We start from the raw sequence: 22,043 nt of genomic DNA, 5'->3' as shown, positions 1-22,043 counted from the left end.
GGCCGGGGCCAGGGGCCGCCCGGGTCTCTCCCCGGGGCTGCCCCGGGCCGGCAGCCGCAGCCCCGCCGGGGGCTGTGCACTCGCCTTCGCCTCGGGCAGGGCCACTGGCGGCTAAGCAGCCCCCGCCACACCTCTGGCGCTGAATGACAACACTCTAAGCGAGGGCCCCGACCGCGGCCCCGCGGGCGGGCGGGGCCGCCCTACCCGGCCGTGGCCCCAGCCCCGACCCTGACCCCGGCCAGGGCAGGCGGGCGGGGCGGAGGTGGGGAGGTCCGGCGGGCGGAGCGGAGCGGCCGCGCTCCGGAAGAGGGAAGGAGCAGAGCGGCGGAGGCTCGGGTGGCAGCGCGATGGCAGCGCGGGGCTCCGCGGGAGATGCTGCGCTCCGCCGCGCGGCCGAACAGTGGCTGCTCTGGGATAAGGTGAGGGGCGGCGGCTCCGGCCAGGCAGGGGCTCGGTGGGGGGTGGTGGGGGCGCAGGCTGGAGAAGGGTCAGGTGGCACGGGGTGACGCCCGGCTATTGCGTTGTGCCGGTTTGGGGTGCGGTACAAGCACCTGTTTGCTCCTTTGGCTCTGCTTTCAGAGCTCTCTGACAAAGGGGTGCTCTCCTTCCACCCCTCCATCGATCCCCTCCCGCCCCGCCGAGCGGCCGGCGTAGGTGGGGCTGCGGGGCCGCCCTCTGCTGCCGCCCCCGCCGGGTGCCGCGGCTCCGTCACCTGCCGCAGCAGCCGCCGCTTTCATTTAGAAACCCCCTCGGCTGGTCTCTCCGTCTGCCTTTTAGCTGTACTGGCTTTTTCAAAAGGGCCTGTATTGTTCCGAACCGCTTCAGTCGCAGGGCAGTTGATAGACTTAAGTTACTAAAGACCAGCGTACATTGCTGTGTTACCTGTCTCTCAGTGTTAAAAACCTCCTGGTACCTTCACATTTTTGTTTACTGAAATGTTGATTCCAAAAGACGTGGGCTCACTTCAAAAACACTAGGAAATCCAGAAGCTGTCAGTCCTGGCTTTTTCCGGTGCAACCCAGTGCTTTGTGATCTTCACTGTTTATAAAATAGCTCCTGAATCTTCAGTATTTTCTGGGTTTGTATTTTTTCTCCCTTTTTCTGCTATTGCTTAGGAGTATTTAGCATGTATTATTTCCTTTCCTGTTGAGACTTTGTCTTGAGTTTTGGTCTTGATAGCACTATATGCAGAAGTAAAATCTTCCGTGTGTTTCTGTTTTCCACATATCTAAAGAAATATCTTGCCATAGTGGTGTGCTGGAAATGCTCATGTAGTCGCTTGCTGCTGCAAATCCCACTGAGATGCAGGCCTCTGTTGGCGTATTTGGTTTGCATTTTTTATGTCCCTATTCACATAATTTTTTCATTTGGGCTTGTTGGAACACACTGGCCATTGCCACCTTCAGTCACTAATGGGACTCCCCTGGGCTCAGCACTCTACAGTGCTCTCTAAGTTTAGTGCAGCACACATACCTGTTTGGTAAGGCCTCTTCTGCTTATTTCAAAAATATCAGTGGAAACTTACAATAATTATTTTTTTAGTGTTCTTTCCAGGTTCTGAAGGACATCATTAGAAGCACCTCAAACTTGTTGGGATTCTTCATTAAAGGTCATTCAGCTGTTTCACTGACCAGTTACCCAAGCTCTGGTTTTATTAATGATAGAGCAGTGCCAAAGTAGTTCTCTTTTCAGAAATGCTAATGCATCACATCAAATGACAATGAGCTTTTGCATTTTTTTCCCCAGTTTAATTGGTTTTGAGAAAACAGTTTGGTTTTAAAGAGCCTCTTATTTGCATAACTTCCCTGACCAGAATTAGTTATATTCCTGTCTTCTGTGTAATAATTTACTTTTCAACTGGTTATTCTGATTATTTTGTTAAACCCTCTGAAAATCTAATGCAGAATCCCTTATAGCATCTTTACTTTTGAAAGTTTAGCCCTCTGTGAACACTTGCATCTTTGACTCAGTCATAATTGACCGGTGTGCAATACCCATTGCTGATTGCTCAAAAACGATGAGGTATTTTAATTTCTCAGGGAGCTGTTACATGCTTGTATTGAGCAACAGAGGAGTCAGATATAACCCTTGTCCATTTACTCTGATACAAAAAAAAAAGGTTCCTTTTTGTCATGCAGAGATAGGTTAATATTTAATGATGATAAGCCCCATGTTTCTTACAAAATAATCGTTTGCAAGAGCAAGCCCTTATGGCTGATGGTGGTCCTGCTGACCTAACTGGAAGTTCCTACCTACATGACAATTACTGTGGTTGTTACCAGGCTGTTTGCATCACTCTGTTCATTACAGTAATAGCATATTTTTCTTTCTTCCTATTATCAGTCATAGAATTGTGAAGGGAAGGTAGTTTCTGGTTTTAGTAAAAATAAAATCTGTTTAGTCAGAAGTTTTTCCTCTACTCTAAAACCTTGTGGAGACTCCGCTACTGTTGATACCTCTTTGGGCCTTCCTGTAGTGTAGATTAAAGTAAATAACTCGAGCGTTACCAGGTGATGTTCAAGCTAATTGCTCTAGTGGATATTAACTTGGTATTAAATCACCTGTCACTGTATTCACAGAAAATGGTACTCACATCTGGTTTAATTTGAGAGTAGAAAAAGCATAACCTGAGAGATTCAATGAGAAAGGAAATAACCAGCACTTCATCCTTCAGATACAATGTGATCCCTCTTTGGTAGAGATGCTGTGAAGAGTTTGTTTAAGCAGGAAAAAAAGCCAAAACCAAGATTATTTTTTTACTTAGCTGCATACAATGGCATCGTAACATTCTCCACCGAAAAAAAAAAAAATAAATAGGCAGATTCTTAGGAGAATATAGCCATAAAAAATTATAAAAGTAGTTCTGGAAAAATCCTTCTGCCATATTGAACAGACTTGGCCTGGTTTTTACCATTGCTTGGTGTGGGGTGGAGGCAGGCAGTGGGGAACAGCCCAAACAACTAAATTAACGCAATCAAGTTTTCTTTAGCAAACTATATGAACTGAAGCTCTTAAGACTTGGGCAGCCACCTGGACATGTACATTTAACCAGACTTAAAAAACTGGAGGATCCTCTAGTTTCACAGTAGATCCCAAACCTGGGAAATTCCCGTAACAACAACAAACAAAAAACTCCTTGGCTGTGAGAGCTGCAGGATGCTTCTGGTGTCCTTCAGCATTGGCATTACAGCTTCTAGTCTGTCAAACACCTGTAGAAATGTGTGTAGTATCTACCTGAAAACATGCCCATTTCAGTATTAAGAGATGACTCGTGCACAAAGCTCCTGCAGGGGAATGAAAAGGTGACTAGGCACTGTACAAAACTGGATGCAAATAGTGTCATTCAGGCTTTACCTATGAGTCAGAGGCCTGATGTTAAAGCAAAAACCTGACATCAACTTGTAAACAGCCTAAACTCAGAATAGTTATGCTGCCCTATATATTCTATAACAACATAGAATTATATTTATTCTTGTAGAGTATAATTACTCAATAATAATAGATAATTGTGTCAAGCCACCTACAAGGAAATGTCAGTTACCATATTCTTGGACTGGTAAATTGGTAATTTGTGCACTGGAAATCAGTAGTTCTGGGGTACCTAATTGTTTATTGCACTCAAGAAGTCGGTTTTCTTTTTTTAAAAATTCTTTAGTTTATTCTGCATTCTGCAGTTTGCTCATTAGCACCAGAGGCTCTTAGCTTTTTAAGTATTTATTTAAACGATGTTGTTTGTCCTGCGGCAGTGGGTGCACAGGTCAGTGGTTAGGGCATCCCGACTCTGGTCTCAGTTTGATGTGCAGAATGCTTATACCTTTGTGTGGAAACTTGCTCACAACGCCTACTATTCTATGTGTTCTGCAGCATTTTCTGAAGCTGCAGAAGATACCTGGGTTTACATTTAATTTTTTTTATTCCTTTTTGCCTGATATGCTTTCCCTTGCTGTAAGCATACCTAGGTCATCCAGGAAATAGTAAAGTCTTTGACTTTTATGAGGTCATTTGATTGCCTAGAAATCAAAGTTTGTGTCCCTTTGGAAATAATAGTCTTTGTACTCCAGAGTAAAGTGTGTGTGTGTACTCAAGCAGTGAGTAACATGCGGCCTCTCCAGATAATCCTGTTGTCAGGGGTCTGCCACCTGCCATCTGTCCTCTTGGCTATCAGTTCTCAAGAAATCAAATACTGAACTTCACAAGTCTCATGTTATTAACATTGAGAAGTTGAGGCATCCAGGACTTTGCTAATTCCTTAAGACTGGAAATAAAGAGTGAGTAACAATAGAGAGTCTGTGGAAGCAATATACCAAGTAAAACAGTGGAAAGTTAGAAACTCCTTGCTGTTCTCAAGCAGTCTGACATGGCCCTTTTGTTGCCACTCTCCAGTCATTTTATTTAAGAGTTTGGCTGTAGTTTCTAGGCTTTCATGCTGGGGTTGCACTTATTTTTACAAGCATTACCTGTAAATATGTTGGAAATTCTTCTACCCAGTCTGCTTAGTTTTGCTGCTGCCTCTGGTGCTAGCCAGTCTTGGGACAAGGTTATGATTTAATTTGTTTTAAACTCTACATATAGTTTTATAGAAATAACAAATATTTCTTAATTATCAGCTTAACTTACTTTCTTAAATGTTTAGTGTAATTATTGTGTTGTGATGAGGAAAAATTCTCTGAACTGTGAATGTGCTGCTTTTTGTTTGTTTTGTTTTTAAAAATAGAAAACATTAAAATAGACATCTTGGAAATCTTTTAATGTCCCAAATTGTGTTAGATATATATATATGTATATATATACACACACGGTTGTCAAAGTAGCATGTTCACTTCAGGGGATAAATCTAAAATAAGTAATACTTGAGATTGTATTGATTTAAAATTAAGAAGACAGCAGGAGTTCTGGTGTTCTTGAAGTTGTGTGCCATGTTTTGACCCTGAAACCCAGGGGCTGGGACAAAAAATCAGTTCTGTGAAACAAAACCTCATTTAGAATAACTGAATTTTGTATCAACAGAATCCAAAAACTTACGCAATCGTGAAACAACTGCTTGCGGAAGGAAATGCCGGAGAACTGCAGAAATACTTTGGCTCACGGATGGAGTTTGGCACAGCAGGGCTCAGAGCTGCCATGGGAGCAGGGATTTCCCACATGAATGACTTGACTATTATCCAGACAACTCAGGTATTGTGTTCAGCACTTTATCTCACTTAACTGGTTGTGTATATGAATGGAAGAGCCTCATGTATGGCAAGCAAATGAGTAGTCAGTGGAAATATAAGTTGTCTCCTATTCTTCCAGTTTTCAGAAGTAATTTAAATTACAATTATTAGCTGAGTGCTGATCGCTGAAAACAAGCAGAGAGGAGCTATTAAACCATTAAAAGAAGTTACTTTCCATATTTGATTTGCAATTTAATTTACACACAGCTGCAGTTAAGCTCAAGTGTAACAGTGCTGTTGTAACAACTACAAAAAAACCCCAAAGGTAGCCAACATTTGACTAAGCTTTGTGTGTGTTGAACATGGATTTATATAAAGGCAGTGAGGGTATGTATACATACATAGATCCTAAAGTAGATCTACTTGGGGAAAAAACCCAGAACCTTGAATTACTGCAACCTGGAGTGTTGATGTATCATGTGCTGAAGAGATGTCATTATTAAGGGTGAGATTCGATTAAAAACTTGAAACACTGGCCAGCTGTTCTCTTCCTCATGTGAGACCTAAGGCAGCTGAATCATTTCTCAAAACCTGCAGTTCAGACTAACTGTGTTACCAGTTGCTTTTTGGAGTTGGTTCTGATATTTTAGAAAATACTTAGGTGCTGTCCAGGTTTGCAGTATTGATTTGAAGGTTTCTGGTATTTCGTGGTGTCTATTGGTCCTGGACAAGCTGAATCCCAGAGCAGTTCAGTGAGATGCTATATGTGCTGAGCTTCCTAAGACATCAGCATCTTAGCAATTATCTTAATGCTATGATAAATTAAACATCAGGATCAGGTTAATGAGGTGGATTTGTTGTTGTTTTCAGGGATTTTGCAGATACCTTGAGAAGAATTTCAGTGACCTGAAAAAGAGAGGAGTTGTGATTGGATTTGATGCTCGTGCTCATCTTTCCAGTGGAGGTAGTAGCAAAAGGTACTTCTTAGGTTTTGTATTTAGTATTTTGTAGATGCCTTGTGTAATACATTATGGCTTTATATCTACTTCAACTGTGTTTTCTTTCTGTAAAGTGAATAATGTGTGGGATTTACAGTACTTTTACATTTTGGTAATGCCAAAGCAGTTCTTAGAGTTGTGCTTTATCTGTTGGGAATAGTGAGGGAACACATTTAAATTGTGTCTGTATAATAATTGAGATATATTGATAAGTGTAGGTGTTGGTTGTTGGAATTTTGTAATTGCATTAGGGTAGGAGGAGAAGCTGTGAATTCTAGGAAACTAATTGGTAAGAAAATTAATATATTCCCTGGGTATCTTTTCTTCCTATTTAGGTTTGCAAGACTTGCTGCCAATACCTTCATCAGTCAGGGAGTTCCAGTTTATCTATTCTCTGATATAGTACCAACTCCTTTTGTGGTAGGTTTTTCTATTGTATTTTTTATGTACTATATCTGCTTTATATATACACAAATTCTGTCCGATACCTTGTATTACTTAAATTAAGAATAACTATGCAAACCAGTTCCTACTTTTTAAGCTCTTCCTGCAGTTAGTCTCGTACTTATTTAGCTATGTTTGGTTTACAACATCCATAGCAAAAGAAGGGAGAATGTGGAATGTCAGGACAGTGGGATGCAGTTCTATTTATTCCTGTTTTCAGGCAGGCATCTTGCAGGAAGCATCTCATCATGTCTAGATTGCTGTGAAGTCTGAAACATACACTCACGTTTGGTTCTGTGATTTGGCTGGACTTTGACCTTTTTTTTTTTTTTCTTGAGGGGAGGAGGGGCAAGGGCGGGTATGGAATTCTAATAGCAAGTTGTTGGAGTGCAGTGATGTTTTGCCAGAAGGGATGTTGGATTGTGTTCTGATGCCCCCATCAGAACACCAGGTGTCTCCAGAGCAATACAGAAAAGACCTGCACTTGGCCCTTGTACTAAAAGCAGTAATTTCCCCCTGTACCAGTTTCTCCAGTGACCATTGCAAACAAAACATAGTGGTATAAAAACTTTCTACATAGCATTCGTATACTGATATAATTTTTTGTAGATTTAGGGTCAAATTCTTCATAGTGCAGCTTAAAGTGGTGTTGCAAGAACTGCAGCTGATTGCATTTCACTATTAAATAAAGAGCCAGGAGTAAACAAAAATTGGACCTGTGTTCATGAATAATGCTTTATTTTTAATTCACTCCATCTGTCTTGAGCTAATTTTTAAAAGCTTTCTCCAAAACAATACTCTTCTGAGCCCCAATGGAGTAGTTGCTCCCCAGGCTGCTCCCAAAAGACAGTATGGATGAGACTGCTTGAGTTGTAGTTCTCTGCTCCATGCAGACTTCTGTCATTACCCCAACAGACTTGGCACCCTCTAAGGCCTCAGGTACCTGAAGTCATTCTACAGTAAGCAAGACATGCATCTGCCTTCCTTCTAGAAACACACTACCGTAGAGATTCACAAAGCATCTGGAACAACATTAGTAACGTATAAATGGAAAAATGCACGAGAAAAAACAAGAGCTAAAGTTGTGCCACGTGGAGTCTAGTGGACCAAGTACTGTTTAGCTTCTCCTTTAGGAAGCCTTTGTAGGAATCACATCCTGACTTTCTTTTCATTCAGCACTATGGAAGTATTATATATACATGAGAAGAAATAATATGTAATATGTTGTGCATTCTGCTTCAGGTAACTTTCTCTTTTTACAGCCATACACAGTAACTCATCTGAAGCTTTGTGCTGGAATTATGGTTACTGCTTCCCATAATCCAAAACAAGACAATGGTTACAAGGTATTCCAATATGATCTATTTTCTGTCTCTTTTTTTTTTTTCCATGTAGAGAAACTAATGCAATTGTATATAGTTCCTATCATGCTATAGACTAAATTAATTACTAATCTCTCTATCTTGCTTATCTCTTCTATGTATTTAAAGCTAGTATCATGTCAAACTAATAATGTAATTAAAATCTTTGCTCTAGAAAGCAGGAAGTAATGCCTTTGTAATCTGCTAGCTGCTGAAGAAATCACAGCTGAATTGCCTGTGCACCAGTCATTCAGTCGCATGCAGACTGTTTCCAAAATACAAAAATGGAAGTTTTCTCAATAAACGACTGGGCCTTGTTTTGTGTTTCATTATGGATCTTGATATATTTCGATAAAATTAAACTGCTTTTTTTTAATAGAATAAAAATGGGATGTGAGAAGAAACACTGAGAATATGAACAGAATACTTTGGGTATACCTAAGCCTAATTTACTGTAATACTCTACTGAATGTACTGCACCTTAACCAACAAAAAACATAACAAAACTATCTTACAAGATTAATGATCAAATACTCACTTACCCTATTTCTTGTTTAGGTTTACTGGGAAAATGGTGCTCAGATCATTTCCCCTCATGACAAAGGAATTTCTCAGGCTATTGAGGAGAACCAAGAACCATGGCCTCAGGCTTGGGATGAAAAACTGATTGACAGCAGCCCACTACTTCATGATCCATATGCAATGGTCAATAAGGAGTATTTCAAAGACATACAGAAACAGTGCTTTTACAGGTGACTGGTGTTAATTCCTTTAAGAAAACAGGATATTCCATCGGGTATGTTAGCAGGGCAGTTTAAATTGATGGAAATGATCCTGCCATGACCCAGTTCTGCCTGTGCCTTTTTGACATCTTTTGTGGTAGCACTGGCAGCTGTGTAGTAGTGTAGTAAGCCAGTTCATAAAGCTGTCCTGGCAGAAGTCTAACCCAGCAAAGTGAGCAAATTTCTGATGGTATCATCTCCCTGTATTTTCATGGCATGTATCAGCCAAGTGCCACAGCAAGACTGGGGCTATCTCATGCTGCTGGAGGTGAGCTGACATGGACAGCCCACCAGCCTTAAAACAAGATTCTGAGAGACAGTGAACCAGGTTGTTAAGCCAGTTCTGGACAAAGGAGGTCTTGCTCTGTCATTCCAGCTCTGCTTGTGCTCCTGGTAGCCTTGGGTGCCTTACAACAGCCTATTCCTGTCACTTCCTCAGTAAAATCTTTACTTAGCAAAATGAAGTGGATGTTCCTCTTGGTGATTGTACTAGTTTGAAAACAAACCAGTGGGAGGCACCAAGTCAGAATAACAATTTAATGGAAATTAAAGAAAAGGGGAAAAAAAAAGGTAAAAGAAAACACTGTCAAACTGACAGAGTCAAGGTACAACCTGACACCCTGTTAGGCAGGGTGGTGGTAGCAGTCTGGTAGAATGGTGGCTGCAGTCCTCTGAAGCAGTGATCCTGTAGTAAAACAGTCTGCTCTTCCTCAGGAAGTCCAGTGGTGGCTGTGTAGCTCCTCTCCTCTGGAAATCCAGTGGGAAGCCCATGTCTCTGGTGGTCAGAGTCCCAGATTATATCCACGATGGGATGCTTGGTTCCTCCCTCTGGGTGGAGCATCTCACAATGGGGTAACGAGTCATGAGGCAAAGTGTTGATTAGGCTCATTAACAGAAGATAGTCCGGAGGGAGTTATCTCTGAGTCAGGCGGCAGGACAATGATGGGCAATTAACAGCAAGATAGTCTGGGGGGAGGAGGCAAGGAAACACTGCCCCACCTGATTTCAACAGCTGATGGGGATGGTAATAGAATACACTGCAACCCAGGACAGTGATTAATAGTTAGAATTGATTTATGTATTAGATGAGTATCAACCTTTTAGATCTGCTTATTTTATGCCAAAATTTTAACCACCAGTAACCAGGTTCTTACTCTTGCTAAAAACAGTCAGAGTTACTAGAAGGCTGGGAAAATTACACTGCTTTGTCAGAATTGGAACTAAATGTCTCCTTAGGAGTTTGCATGATTTTAGGTATGTCCAACAGTTTCAGTGCTGTGCTTCTTAAAATGAGTGTGCTCAAATTGGGCAGGCTGCTGTTGACTCACTGTGTTCGCAGTCTTTTTGGGTGGTTTAAATGCTAGAGTTGGGGATGAAGAGTCTCTTTAGTCAGTTGTATTTGTTTTTCACTCGCCTTCTTTGGGATGTGTAGAGTGCACTGTCTTTTCTTACTCTGGTGATTTGCACGTACCAGGATATTGGATGCCAAGAGTGACTCATATTGTTGAAAAATTAGGCTAAGCCAATTTTCAAGCCATTACTTTTAAAATATGACCTCTTTTAATTTGTAATTTTAACAGTGCTACAGAATACTGAATTGAATCTGTTTCCAAACAGTCAGTTTTGTGCAGAACAGTCTTCCATGTCCAAGTTTACTGTTAACCTGTTTTATTTCAGGAACATAAACAAGGAAACAAACCTGAAATTTGTTCATACTTCTGTGCATGGCGTAGGACATAAATTTGTGCAGTTGGCATTCAAGGCATTTGACCTTAGCCCTCCTTTTGCTGTTCCGGAGCAGAAAGATCCTGATCCAGACTTTCCCACAGTGAAATATCCAAATCCTGAAGAAGGCAAAGGTGTTCTGGTAAATAGTTTGGTTTTGGTTTTTTTTATAGTTGTGATGTCTTTCAGTGTTTTCCTTTTTGCCAGAAGTCACAGCTGTAGATATTGGTGGAAGGTCTATTTTGAATCTGTTCCATAGCCTTTACATTTAGTGAAGAGTTAGCTGGTATCCTTTCATTGACATAACCCTCTTCGAACCAGTCAGGTAGTAATTAGCTATAACTTTCAATTAACTTGTTCTGTGCTGTAACAGAATGGGCAGGATCTGCACATAGAACAAAGTGATAGTGAACTTAAAAAAATAAAATAATAATAAAAATCTCCTCAGTTGGTTTTGGAAGGCTTCTACTATTTTGTGCTGACCCAACACCAGGAGGGGGCAGGAGAGGTCCCAACAGGTGGCTGGAGTTTCTGCAACTATTTCTGTTACACTTTGTTACTGAAAGATCCTGTTAAATCTAGGTAGCTTTTAAGTTGGGCTACCGAAGTGGAATGATGTAGGTAAAGTTAAATGTCCTGACTATGTTCTACTGCTGCCAGGCTAGAAGTTTATGGGTTTTTTGAGAGACATATAATGATTTTGGGTGTTTGAGATAAAATAAACTGGGAAAATTACTTAAAACCTATAAAGTGAAAATATTATTTGGGAATATTAATACTCATCTGGTCCTGCTTGCCACTTTTCCAGACATTGTCTTTTGCTTTGGCTGAAAAAGATGGGGCAAGAATCATTTTAGCAAATGATCCTGATGCTGATCGACTGGCAGTGGCAGAGAAACAAGAGAGGTATGGTAATAAAGTAATGCAAGCCGTTGACATTTTTTACTCCAAGGCTAGGCTCATTTGGAGAATTCTTGCTACCTGTGTTGCAGAGGAAGAATAGTCACAGGAGCAATTTTTTGGATTGAAAACACACAGAAGTGTGAGAGGGCTGTATGAAGCAGACCACAGTAGGGGCAGGATATGAAATAATGATCAGTATTAGACACTATACAGAAGCCTGTACTTGCTGTGCTTCAGGCATGCACAGAAGCATGTGAATCATTGTTACTGTGCTATACCTTTTCAAAGGTAGGTTTTCTGTTAGAATTTTTCCACATAATACTGACAAACATTCTTTCATACTAGGTTTATTAAACAATAACTTGAGTTCAGGAGAATCTGTATAGTTCCCTGATAATCTCTGTTCTTTAGTATGAGTGTCTCCTTTCTCAAATTCTTTTAAACCAAACATTTTACTAATCATTAGATGATTTGTGCTTCTTGTGCCGGTTTGGGCAAATTTGGAAATATGTTCTCTGAGAGAAGGCAGGTTAAAACCAGCCCGCCCCCACCAGGTTCGGGAAAAAAATAATTTTCCCTCTAGAGAAAGTGAAAGAGATAAAACTATTTATTTAACAAGCACACAGGAAAAGGATAATAATGCTAAATAATAATAAAACCTCTCACTCTGCTGAGAGAAACCCGGGAAAATTTCAGAGTCCTTCCGTAGTCTCTCTTTCCCCCTCCTCGGAGCTGGGACATGGTGGTGGGCCCAACTCCAGGGCCAAAGCCTCAGTGGAAAGTTCTCCCAATGTATTCTGACGTTGAAACCATCCGGCAGAGAAGGAGGGAAAAATCAGAGTCCCAGGAAAACAAAGTTCAACTCTCCAGAGGAAAAGGAGCTGAAAAAAACTGGCCGAAAGCTGGCTGGAAAAAAACAAGCCGGGTGCTTCCTCCCGCTCGTGCCGCAGCTGAATGCAGAGCTGTCTCTATCTCTGTGTGTCCTTGAAACACTGCTTTGAAAGTTCTGCTCAGTTATTTTTCTCTTCCCCCTCTCAGGCTCAGTTTAAAGGCATAGAAAGGCACAAAATTAATTTCTGGGCATAGAACAACGATACAGGATACACATCATAAAGTCACCCCAAGACAGTGCTTCTCTTGCTCAGTTTTTCACTTCTTTACATAATGTTACATATTTGCATTTCATCTTGAGGTTTTTCACTGTTTGGTACTTCTTGGTGTAGTCATTTCTACTCTCCCTTTCAAGAACCAGCTATATATGCATTATTTATCTTTGCATACCCTGTCAAAGAAGGGGATCTCAAAAGGCAAACTTGCTCAGTCAGCATAAATTGTTCATATTTGTGAAATGTTACCTATAGTTCTGACTCAATATGGCTGTCCCCTTATTTCATGCCCTCTGATACCCTGTACTTCTACAATTGTTTACATTTCTGTATTATGGTTTTATCTGATGAATAAAAGAAAGCTGAAGCTCAAGCAGTTGGTATCATATCTACAAATAGTGGTGTTTCTTCTTGATAAAGCAGAAACTAATCTGAGCAGTTAGAAACTATAAATCCTTAATAAAACTAAGCTTCAACGTTTTCAGCTCAGGGAGGAGCAGAAAAAAAAAATCTGCTGGGGCAGCAGATATGAATTCCCTGTGCATGAGAGCCAGAAGAGGGATGTAAAATTATGTCAACAGTCTTTGGAACCCAAGGGATGATACGGACGTCTACTAGATGTCCTCAGTGGTTGTGGATGAATTAAATAGTTGAATCTGTATCAGCTAGACAAATTCCAAAAGTCCAGTAAAAGGAGAGTGCAAATACCCTTTTTGCTCAACAGAGAACCTCTTTTGGTCTAATAGTAGGCTTAAAAGTGGCAGTGTTTTCTTTGGGGTTTTGGGGTGCTTTTAAACTCATTAGCCTCACAGCATGAACTAAGGAGGTTACTCTGTCTTTAAAATAAGAATGGTCTTTTGTGGGCCCTCTGCTGTATCTTGGCCAGTGTTAGTTGGAAGGTTCATATTTCAATGGTTTTGTTCTGTGCCAGCCTCATTTGGCAATTCAGCATTGAGGACAAGGTATAAAAAGCTTCAGATTATGCTACTCATGATGGGTTAAAACAAGAATGCAAAATCATTCATGCTTTTTGTCTGAAAAGTTAGAGCTACCAGAAACTTGAAGACGGATGTTAGTTCATTGTATCTGTTACCAGTTAGAGTGTGGTGCTCTCATTCTGCTACCTCTATGCTCGTTGTTTAGCCAGTCTTAGTTGTCTCCTAACTTCCAGTCCTGTGTCCTCTCAGAGTTCTGCTGTAGCTTTTCATACACTAATCAAATATTAATATGGGCTTCTACAGTATCTGTACTTCTTCTTTGACAGAACCCCCTGCTAGAGCACACTCTCTCAGCGCTCTTACACTAAGTTGCCGCTGTGCATTGCTTTGTGCCTGTTGGCATCAATAAATGCAGGAGACTGAGTCTGCTTCTCTTTCACAACAGGTACTGTTTCTGTAGGTCTTGGTTTTGTCAGTTTGGTAGTGTCTTTGTCCCCTTTTGTGACTGGGAATTTTTTTGACAATTTTGACATTTGTCTTTTTCTTCTTCATTTTTTTTTCCTGTTCTAGCAACACATCAATGTTAATCTTTTTTACCCATTGGAGGCTTTTTCCCCAATCTTCCCAATGACCAATTGATGTATTTGTGATTAAATTTAAAGTATTTATCACTAGGTCAACTAAAAATACTGATCACTTGAGAATTGTATTTTTGTCTCTGTGCTTGTCTTAATCACTAAGTTTATAATTTGTCTGCTGAACATTTTTGTTTTACTTAAAATATGTTGGAAATATCACTTTCATCTTTGGATAAATGCAAAAGCTTATGTGTATGGTGGAGAAGAGAGATAGCAGTTTCAGAATGCTTTGGAGGAGGAATTTTTTTGTTCATAATGAATATGTGATATCTTGTTACTGTTACTTGGAATTCCAAGGCAGGGGTTTATTTTTTAATATTCATTTATAGAAGAACCAATAGATTTTCTTCCCCCTGTATTATCCTTTGAGTTCACGTACTTTCTAATATTTCTTTGCCTCTAGTGGTGAATGGAAAGTGTTTTCTGGAAATGAACTAGGAGCTCTTTTAGGCTGGTGGATCTTCACTTGCTGGAAAAATAACAGTAGGGATACTCATGCCATTAAAGATGTCTACATGCTATCCAGTACTGTTTCTTCCAAAATCCTGAGAGCAATTGCACTAAAGGAAGGTTTTCACTTTGAGGTAAGCAATATGCTACACATTATTGCATGTTCTTTTATTAGCTTTCCTACTAAGTGTCATATGTTTGTAAAACACTGCTTTTCTTTTTAATGCCTTTGATTTCTCCTCACTGCTGTAGGAAACACTGACAGGTTTCAAGTGGATGGGCAACCGTGCCAAACAGCTCATGGACCAGGGAAAAGCTGTTCTTTTTGCATTTGAAGAGGCTATAGGTAAAAAACAGAATGTTGTGTTTCATATCTTGCAAAATAGTGAAAATAGAACTACTGCAAAAAATGACAGAATTGCAGAGAATCCACAGAATGGGTAAGGTTGGAAGGGGCTGCTGGAGGTCATTTGGTCCAACCTTCCTGCTCAAGCAGGGCACCCTGGGGCACACAGGATTGGCCCCGGATGGTTCTTTAATATCTTCAGAGAAGGAGATTCTACTGCCTCTCTGGGCAACCTTTGCCAGGGCTCTGTTAGTGTCTCAGTAATGAAGTAAAATGTAAAAAAAAAAAAAAAAAAAAAAAAAAAAAAAAAAAAAAAGGCAACATAAGGGTGTCCTCAATACAATGGGTGTATTTCCAGTGAGTGACAGATAATTTTCTCTTTGGCTAGTTGATACTACTGGTTAAAACGTTTGTATCTCTGCTTAGCACAAAGTTTGTGAGCTAGGGATTTATATCTACAGTAGCATGGCCGTGTAGATTTGGACTGCAAATTCTGCATAAACTGGTTTATAAAAAAAAGCAAATGCATTTTTCAGACTTGAAGTTGAGTTTTTTTACCTGACAGATTTAAGCTAAGTGTAAATGTGAATAAAATAAAGTAAAAACTACCCCAAATTACATTTGTAAACTGGAAAGCCATGGTTGAAAGCCACAAATAAAAGTTAGGAATTCATGAGGAGGAAATTGTAAAGCTATAATGCTATTTTTTAAGTATCTCAGTACCTGAAAACCAGGTAATGTGACTAATTTCACAGATAATTATCAGTGTTACCTTACACTACTGTGTAAGGTAATCGCATCTGAGACAATGCTGTACTTGAATTGTTCCTGCAGTGTGACATTTCTCTTTCAAGAAAGCTCCATAAGGACCTGGGAGCATGTGGCACTGATATAATGCAAATCTCTGTCTTCAAATTCCATTAAATACCTTGCTTAATAAAGTTGACACTGATTAGAAGATAAAATTTTTCTACTTTTGGTTTGACTCTAAGATGTCTGTACTATGGTAATGTGCATTTCTCCTTTAAAATATGTTGGCTAACCTTCCCTCCCCATCCTATTTCCTGTTAAAAATGTGTCAAATTATATCTGATGTTCTTTGTTTAGGGTATATGTGCTGTCCTGCTGTTCTGGACAAAGATGGTGTCAGTGCTGCTGTTATAACTGCGGAGATGGCCAGCTTTTTGGCAACCAGGAATTTGTCTTTGTCTCAGCAGCTGAAAGCTGTCTATGATGAGTGAGTTCAATTTTAATTTTTTATTTTTTGGATTTTCTCAGTTTCACATATGGGGATTAATAGGGACTCAGTAGCAACCTATAGTTTATAAAGAAATAAACTGTGGGTTATTGTACCATTAAGACAATTCTGTGCTAATAGTAATCTTCCAGAAAGTGTTCCTGCCTTGTAGACATGAATATATTTTTGACTTTTTGTGTTGTTTTAAGGTATTTTAAATATAATAACTGCCTTACTAATTCTTTATTAGTTAATGGCATCTTTGTGGTGTTTTTGTTTGCTTGTCTGAATGGTTTTTCCCTTTTGGGAAGTTCTGCACTGAGATCCTTTTACAGAAGATTGGGCAGGTTTTTGGCCAGCTGTATTGCTGAGCTATAGAGGTCGTAGTGCTTCTTGCTGCTTCAATGAGCCAGACACATAAAGATGTTGATGGCAGAATGGATCCAAGTGGCTCTGGCTTACTTATGCTATACATAGAAGCCAGCTTGCTTCTGTTCTTGCAGGGCTACTTGTGATTAAATTAATTCTAGTTGGCTCTAAAGTTAGGCTTTTTATTATATTATTTTGTCTTTTTTTTTTTTTTTGATGGATGATTGTTGTTGAGTTTTGGTTGTCCTTTGCTCTTTCTGCTCCTGATTAATGAGATTTGAGCTGATTATGCAGAAGTGCTGTGACTGGCCATTACTCTTGGCTATATACAGCTGGGTATCCCTCTGAGAGCTTTTAATATGAGGCACTACTTTTTCTTTTGTTCTTTTTTGATGGGTTCAAAGAAATCAATAGCAAAGATGACTATTGGATTTCATGGGACAGGGAGTGGTTTTTGTGGAGGTTTTGGGTTGTTTTTTCAACAGAGAGAGCAGCACAGGGTGTTTGGTACTCTCCAGCTCTTCATGTGTCATAGACACTAACAGGGGAGTATGGAACCTGCAGAGAGACTCGTGGAAAACTCCAGCCTTTGTGCTGCTTGTTTTGCCAGTTCTGAGTTCTCATTTATGTCCAGCACTAGCCATGCTTGTTTCATCATCTCTTTAGGAAGGAATCAAGTGGCAAAGACTTGCTTACTTACACTGCATAGATAAATTGTGTAATACAAAAGCATGAAAGAGGAATTCATACCTAGAGCAGCAAATACAGCATCTGATGTGGGAATTCCCTTAAATGCTACTAGCTGCAAGTGCATATTCAAGAATTGAATATTTGACCTCTGGGTTGAGAGTTTTTTATTATTAGTTTTAAATTCTAATTCAGTAAACACCTGCTTCAGGTTGACTTCGGAGTATTTAACTGAGTGGAATTGAGCTGTGCCACAGTGCTGCTGTGTACATAGCCACTGAAGAGGACTCAGAGCTACTTTAGCATAAAAGCAGTCTGCAAGATGTCACTGCACATAGTCACTTTTTGTGGCAAAGCTACAGATCTAGAGAAAGATACAAATCTGCTCTGTTAAACTGATGTTTGATAATGAACTGGAAGGAGGGTTCTTGTTTTGGGGGGTTGTTTTGTATGTATTTGATTTTTGTTTCTGGCTAGTATGGAATTGCAGTTTTCTACTCACTACTATACTTTTTTGTCAGATTTGCTTTGTGAGTTACAGTTGAAGCAGAAGAAACTCTATTTTGTATTTTGGGAATGTAGAAGGGGAATCTGTCTCAACGAAGTAAATGCAGATCAGGAAAAGGACACAGTCCTGGTAGGCTTATCGCTTCTTTCAGTTACAGGATAGGTTTTGTTAATTCCCTTACTAAATTCTTAAGACTAAATTTAACTACTATTAACCTTCAAGATGTCCATTTAGGTATAAACATGACCCTATTTAAGAAGCCTTTCAGATTTCTAGCATGAACATCCTAGTACTAATGGCAGTTCTGCCCCTCAGATTGTCACAGCTGTCAAGGATATCTATCAAGTCTTGATCTGTAGCAAGAGCTCACTTCAACAACCAGTCGAGGCTTGTATGTTTTTGAACAACATGCTATTTTGAAAAGTCGGTGTTACCAGGTCGTTTGTATTTGATGCATCACATTACCTGGCAGCAAACAGGTGAGGTAGAGAGACAACATTCATAACAGTTTGGTTTAGTAGAAGCACTTTAATGGGAGAGTAGAAACACTTCATTAAAGTGTGATTGAAAAAAAGCAGTCTAGAATTTGTTTTACTTTGTAAAGGTCATCTGGAATCCACTCAAGGAAGCTATTAGATGTAATCTCTTCCTTTCCTATGGTGTTTAGAGCTCTTCAAGGCTCTTTTTCTTTTTTTCTTCTGATTTTGCTGTAAACTTTCTCAGTTTTAATCATGACAAATAAAAGACATCTGCACAGAAGTTTCTTTAAAGTATGTAAAATAGGATAATTAAGCTGTTTAGACCTTCTAAAAATTGTAAGGGCGTGAACTGATGCTTCAGTTGGGTGAGCATGAGTACGAAATGTTGTTTTATGGAAGGGTTGTATAATGTGTCTGGTGTACAACCCTTAGAACATTGCTTCTTGGATTCAGTAATGTTGTGTCTTCACAGATATGGCTTCCATATTACCAAAGCTTCATATTTCATCTGCCATGATCCTGAAGTTATTCAACAGCTTTTTGACAACCTTAGAAATTTTGATGGAAAAAACACATACCCAAAATCCTGCGGTAGATTTAAAGTTTCTGGAATAAGGGATCTAACTACTGGGTATGACAGCAGCCAGCCAGATCAAAAGGCTGTAAGTATCTTTTTAAATTACATGTAAATCATATGTGATGTATATACACATACATAAAACATTCTGTGGAGAAACACTAAACATATTTACATACTGAGTCGTATAATAAGTTAGACTGGTGACGATTGCTTTGCCTTGGTAAGAGGAAGTGAAGCTGGCAGGGGGGTGTTGGGTTTCTTGTTAGATTTCGTGGTGTATTTTTCTCTCCAGTTTGTAAAGGGTGATACGATGATCTTGCTGCCTTGCTACAGCAATATGCATTATTTTCTTGTGAGTGCAAGTTAAACTGTCTACTAAGGTGTGGCTTTGGATTCTATATTTTTCCACAAGCTCTATTTCCTTTCCTCCTGGGAAATGCCATGACAGCACAACTTCTATTAAAGAGTATGAGCTGACTAGATTTGACATGAGCTACCCAGCGGTGACGCAGTTCTACCAGATTCCAGGCTGAGGGAAAGGCTGTCCTTGTCTCAAGACCACAATGTTGAAGAAAACAGAACTAAACTTTAATTTTAGCTGATGCTTTTGTCATGTTATCTGACATCAAGTCATGGGTTTATATATGGTCTCTTTCCAAGCTTTAAAAAAAAATATTCTTAATATTCCTAGATACTTCCTACTAGTAAAAGCAGCCAAATGATAACATTCACTTTTGCTAATGGAGGAGTGGCCACCATGAGAACCAGTGGGACAGAACCAAAGATCAAATACTATTCTGAACTTTGCGCACCCCCTGGAAACAGGTATTGTCACTTACAACAGTACATTTGGTGTAATAGAGGCTGTGTGGCTTTTTGGTATTGTTTAAGTGAGATAAGGGCTCTCTGTGATCAAATAATATTACTAAAGTCATTTTAGTAAATGTGTTTGTATAAAGCTTCAACTCTGCAAAATTTGTTGACACATTCTTGTTGTCACTGAAATTCCTTTGAACTCACTTTTGCATTCAGTGAAAACAATATTAGGAAAAGCATTCTGCCTTAAATAAATGTAAATATTTTCACCCCCTTTTTACATACATAGTTGCTTTAAAATTATTTAATCAAATATTAATCAAATATAAAGTGTTCTAATATATTTCAAACCCTTTTATGTTTAGTAATTATATCCTTGACTATTAGCCTTGGAAATCATACAGTCTTAAAGATAAGTAATTATTAAATTATGCAATGATATTAACGCTTTTTCACAGATGAAAAGTCATCTAAGAATACTGTTACAATATAAAAATTACACTTCTAATCACTTACTTTTAGTAATAGAAGATCTTCTGAACTCAAGCCGTTCTGCTTTAGATTTTATTGTGGCATTATGTTTCTTCATAGTCTTCATGCATGTCAGTTGAAAGTGAACATCAGTGCATTACCATAAGAAATCAAATATATACACTTTTAGCACTAATAGAAAATGCTTGTCTAAAGCAATGCAGTAGATTTAAAAATTCCTCGCACTGAAAATGTTCTTTTTAGCTTTTCCATTGTTTCACTGTTTCCTGTGTTTGTGTGAATTTCATTTCCCAGTGATGTTGAACAGCTGAAGAAGGAACTAGATGAATTGGTCAATGCTCTTGAAAAACACTTCTTTCAACCAGAAAAAAACAAACTTCAACGGAAGACTGAGTAAAGTAGCAAAATTATGACCTTGATTGGCTTTTGCAGCACTAGAAATGCGTTATCTAACAAGTTAAGGATTTTTAGGACCAAACATCTGAGAACTCTGACTATAAGGATATCCACTTTTAAGAGTTATTTTGGGTACTCTTGGATCTAGTATCTTATTTTGGAAGGAAAGTACCTTTACCCTTAATGGACCAAAAAACAACAGTCAGTTGAACTAAAAGCTTTATGAACTAAAAGTTGACTGTAAATGTATTTCAATCAAAACTTGTTTTAATTAAATATAAGTAATATTCTGATATCTGAAACAGCCTGTTTTGTGGTGATTTCTTTCTTTTGTGTGTGTATGTAATCTGGTAACACTATGCAACTTTGTCTAGGTTTAGATTTGCAAAGCAAGTTCTTCGGTTAACAGGCAGTCCTTAAAGCCTGTGGTGAGACTTTGACAAACTTGGGACAGATTATTCAGAAGTAGTGATCTTTCTTAGGGATTTTGGCCCACATAAACAAGAAACTCACAGCAAATTCATTGAATATCAATTTGCTGTGGGATTATATATCATATTCCAGGCTAGAGATACAAAGTGTACTAAACTACCTTTTAATACCACAAACACATTAAGATAGTATTTCTACATACGGCACCTTTTTGTTGCCTCACTGAAGTAAACTTTATTAGTTCAATGCATAGCCTGGTTTTGGAGCCTGTCACACTGTTTGCTGCCATGACTTGGTGCATAACTCTGCATGTTTAATTTAGAGTAGAAGTTTCCATTTTATTGCATGTTCTTTTCTGTGCTTGCAGAGCCTGAGAGGGTTATTTGGAGGTTACCAGTTGACTTTAATATAGGGGTTTTCTGCATTTTCAGTGCTTGTTTTGGGTATCAGTGTACCAGTAATATTCACAACCATAGCTACATACTTTTTATAAATGTGAAACTTCTAAGCTTTACTATATATGAATTCCTTCCAGAATTCAAGTCCTCTATTGTTGTTATTTTTGGTACAACTTGAAGGTTGCAGCAGTTGTGCAGCTGGGTACAGGGAGGCAGCCCGGGGGGGAATGGAAGGAGAGGAAGTTTTACACAATCTGATGTACCATTGCAGATCATGTGCAGTCCTGTGGTGAGAGAAATGATTCTGGGGGTGCTTCTGGCTGGTGGTTTTTGACACTTTTTAATTGCATGACAGCTGCTTGTCAAGTCAGCCTAGTTGAGTGAATTATGCCCCATCAGAAGGGATGAATACCTTCAAGCCTACATGTGAATGTCCACTTTTCTGAGGGGAGTTTTCATGCCTGAGCCAGTTGAGCAAGGGGGAACATGATAAAAAGCACTACCCCGCCTCGTCTCGCAGGATCTGCTTCTTACTGGCTTGAAGGCATACTGGCCCTTGCTTGAGGGCATAGACAGGGGAATGGTTCTTCAGGAGGCAGGCTGGGGCAGTTCCTTCACTTTGGGCATTGATGAGCTATACCCAGGGCTGGAGAAGCTTTGTCTGCAGCCTTGGGCTTCGACAGGAGAGGTGATTCTCTCCCTGCACTCCGCTCTTGTGAAACCCCCCCTTGGAGTACTGCATCCCAGCATAAGAACTACGTGATCCAGTTAGAGTAGGTCCAGAGGAAGGCCATGAAAACAGCCA

The 22,043-nt window shown here is 39.5% G+C and overlaps 1 protein-coding gene across 1 annotated transcript; it reads left to right on the top strand.

Annotated features, from left to right (window-relative positions):
• Positions 1–267: 267 nt before the first annotated feature.
• On the top strand, positions 268–20,710 carry PGM2 (phosphoglucomutase 2). Its single transcript, XM_042053320.1, has 14 exons — positions 268–419; positions 5,008–5,175; positions 6,024–6,130; positions 6,487–6,571; positions 7,858–7,941; positions 8,515–8,708; positions 10,416–10,605; positions 11,272–11,369; positions 14,452–14,632; positions 14,751–14,844; positions 15,952–16,081; positions 18,597–18,786; positions 19,396–19,529; positions 20,307–20,710. Exons 1-14 carry the CDS (start codon positions 348–350, stop codon positions 20,407–20,409), a joined length of 1,830 nt encoding a protein of 609 aa, XP_041909254.1. The 5' UTR covers positions 268–347; the 3' UTR covers positions 20,410–20,710.
• Positions 20,711–22,043: the final 1,333 nt, after the last annotated feature.

The sequence above is a fragment of the Corvus kubaryi genome, unplaced genomic scaffold (genome assembly GCF_017639235.1).
Source record: "Corvus kubaryi isolate FWS band 111438036 unplaced genomic scaffold, C.kubaryi_AGA036_p1.0 split1-131, whole genome shotgun sequence".
Classification (NCBI taxonomy): domain Eukaryota; kingdom Metazoa; phylum Chordata; class Aves; order Passeriformes; family Corvidae; genus Corvus; species Corvus kubaryi.
The sequence above is the reverse complement of the archived record's forward strand: the minus strand, read 5'-3'. Positions and strand labels throughout refer to the sequence as shown.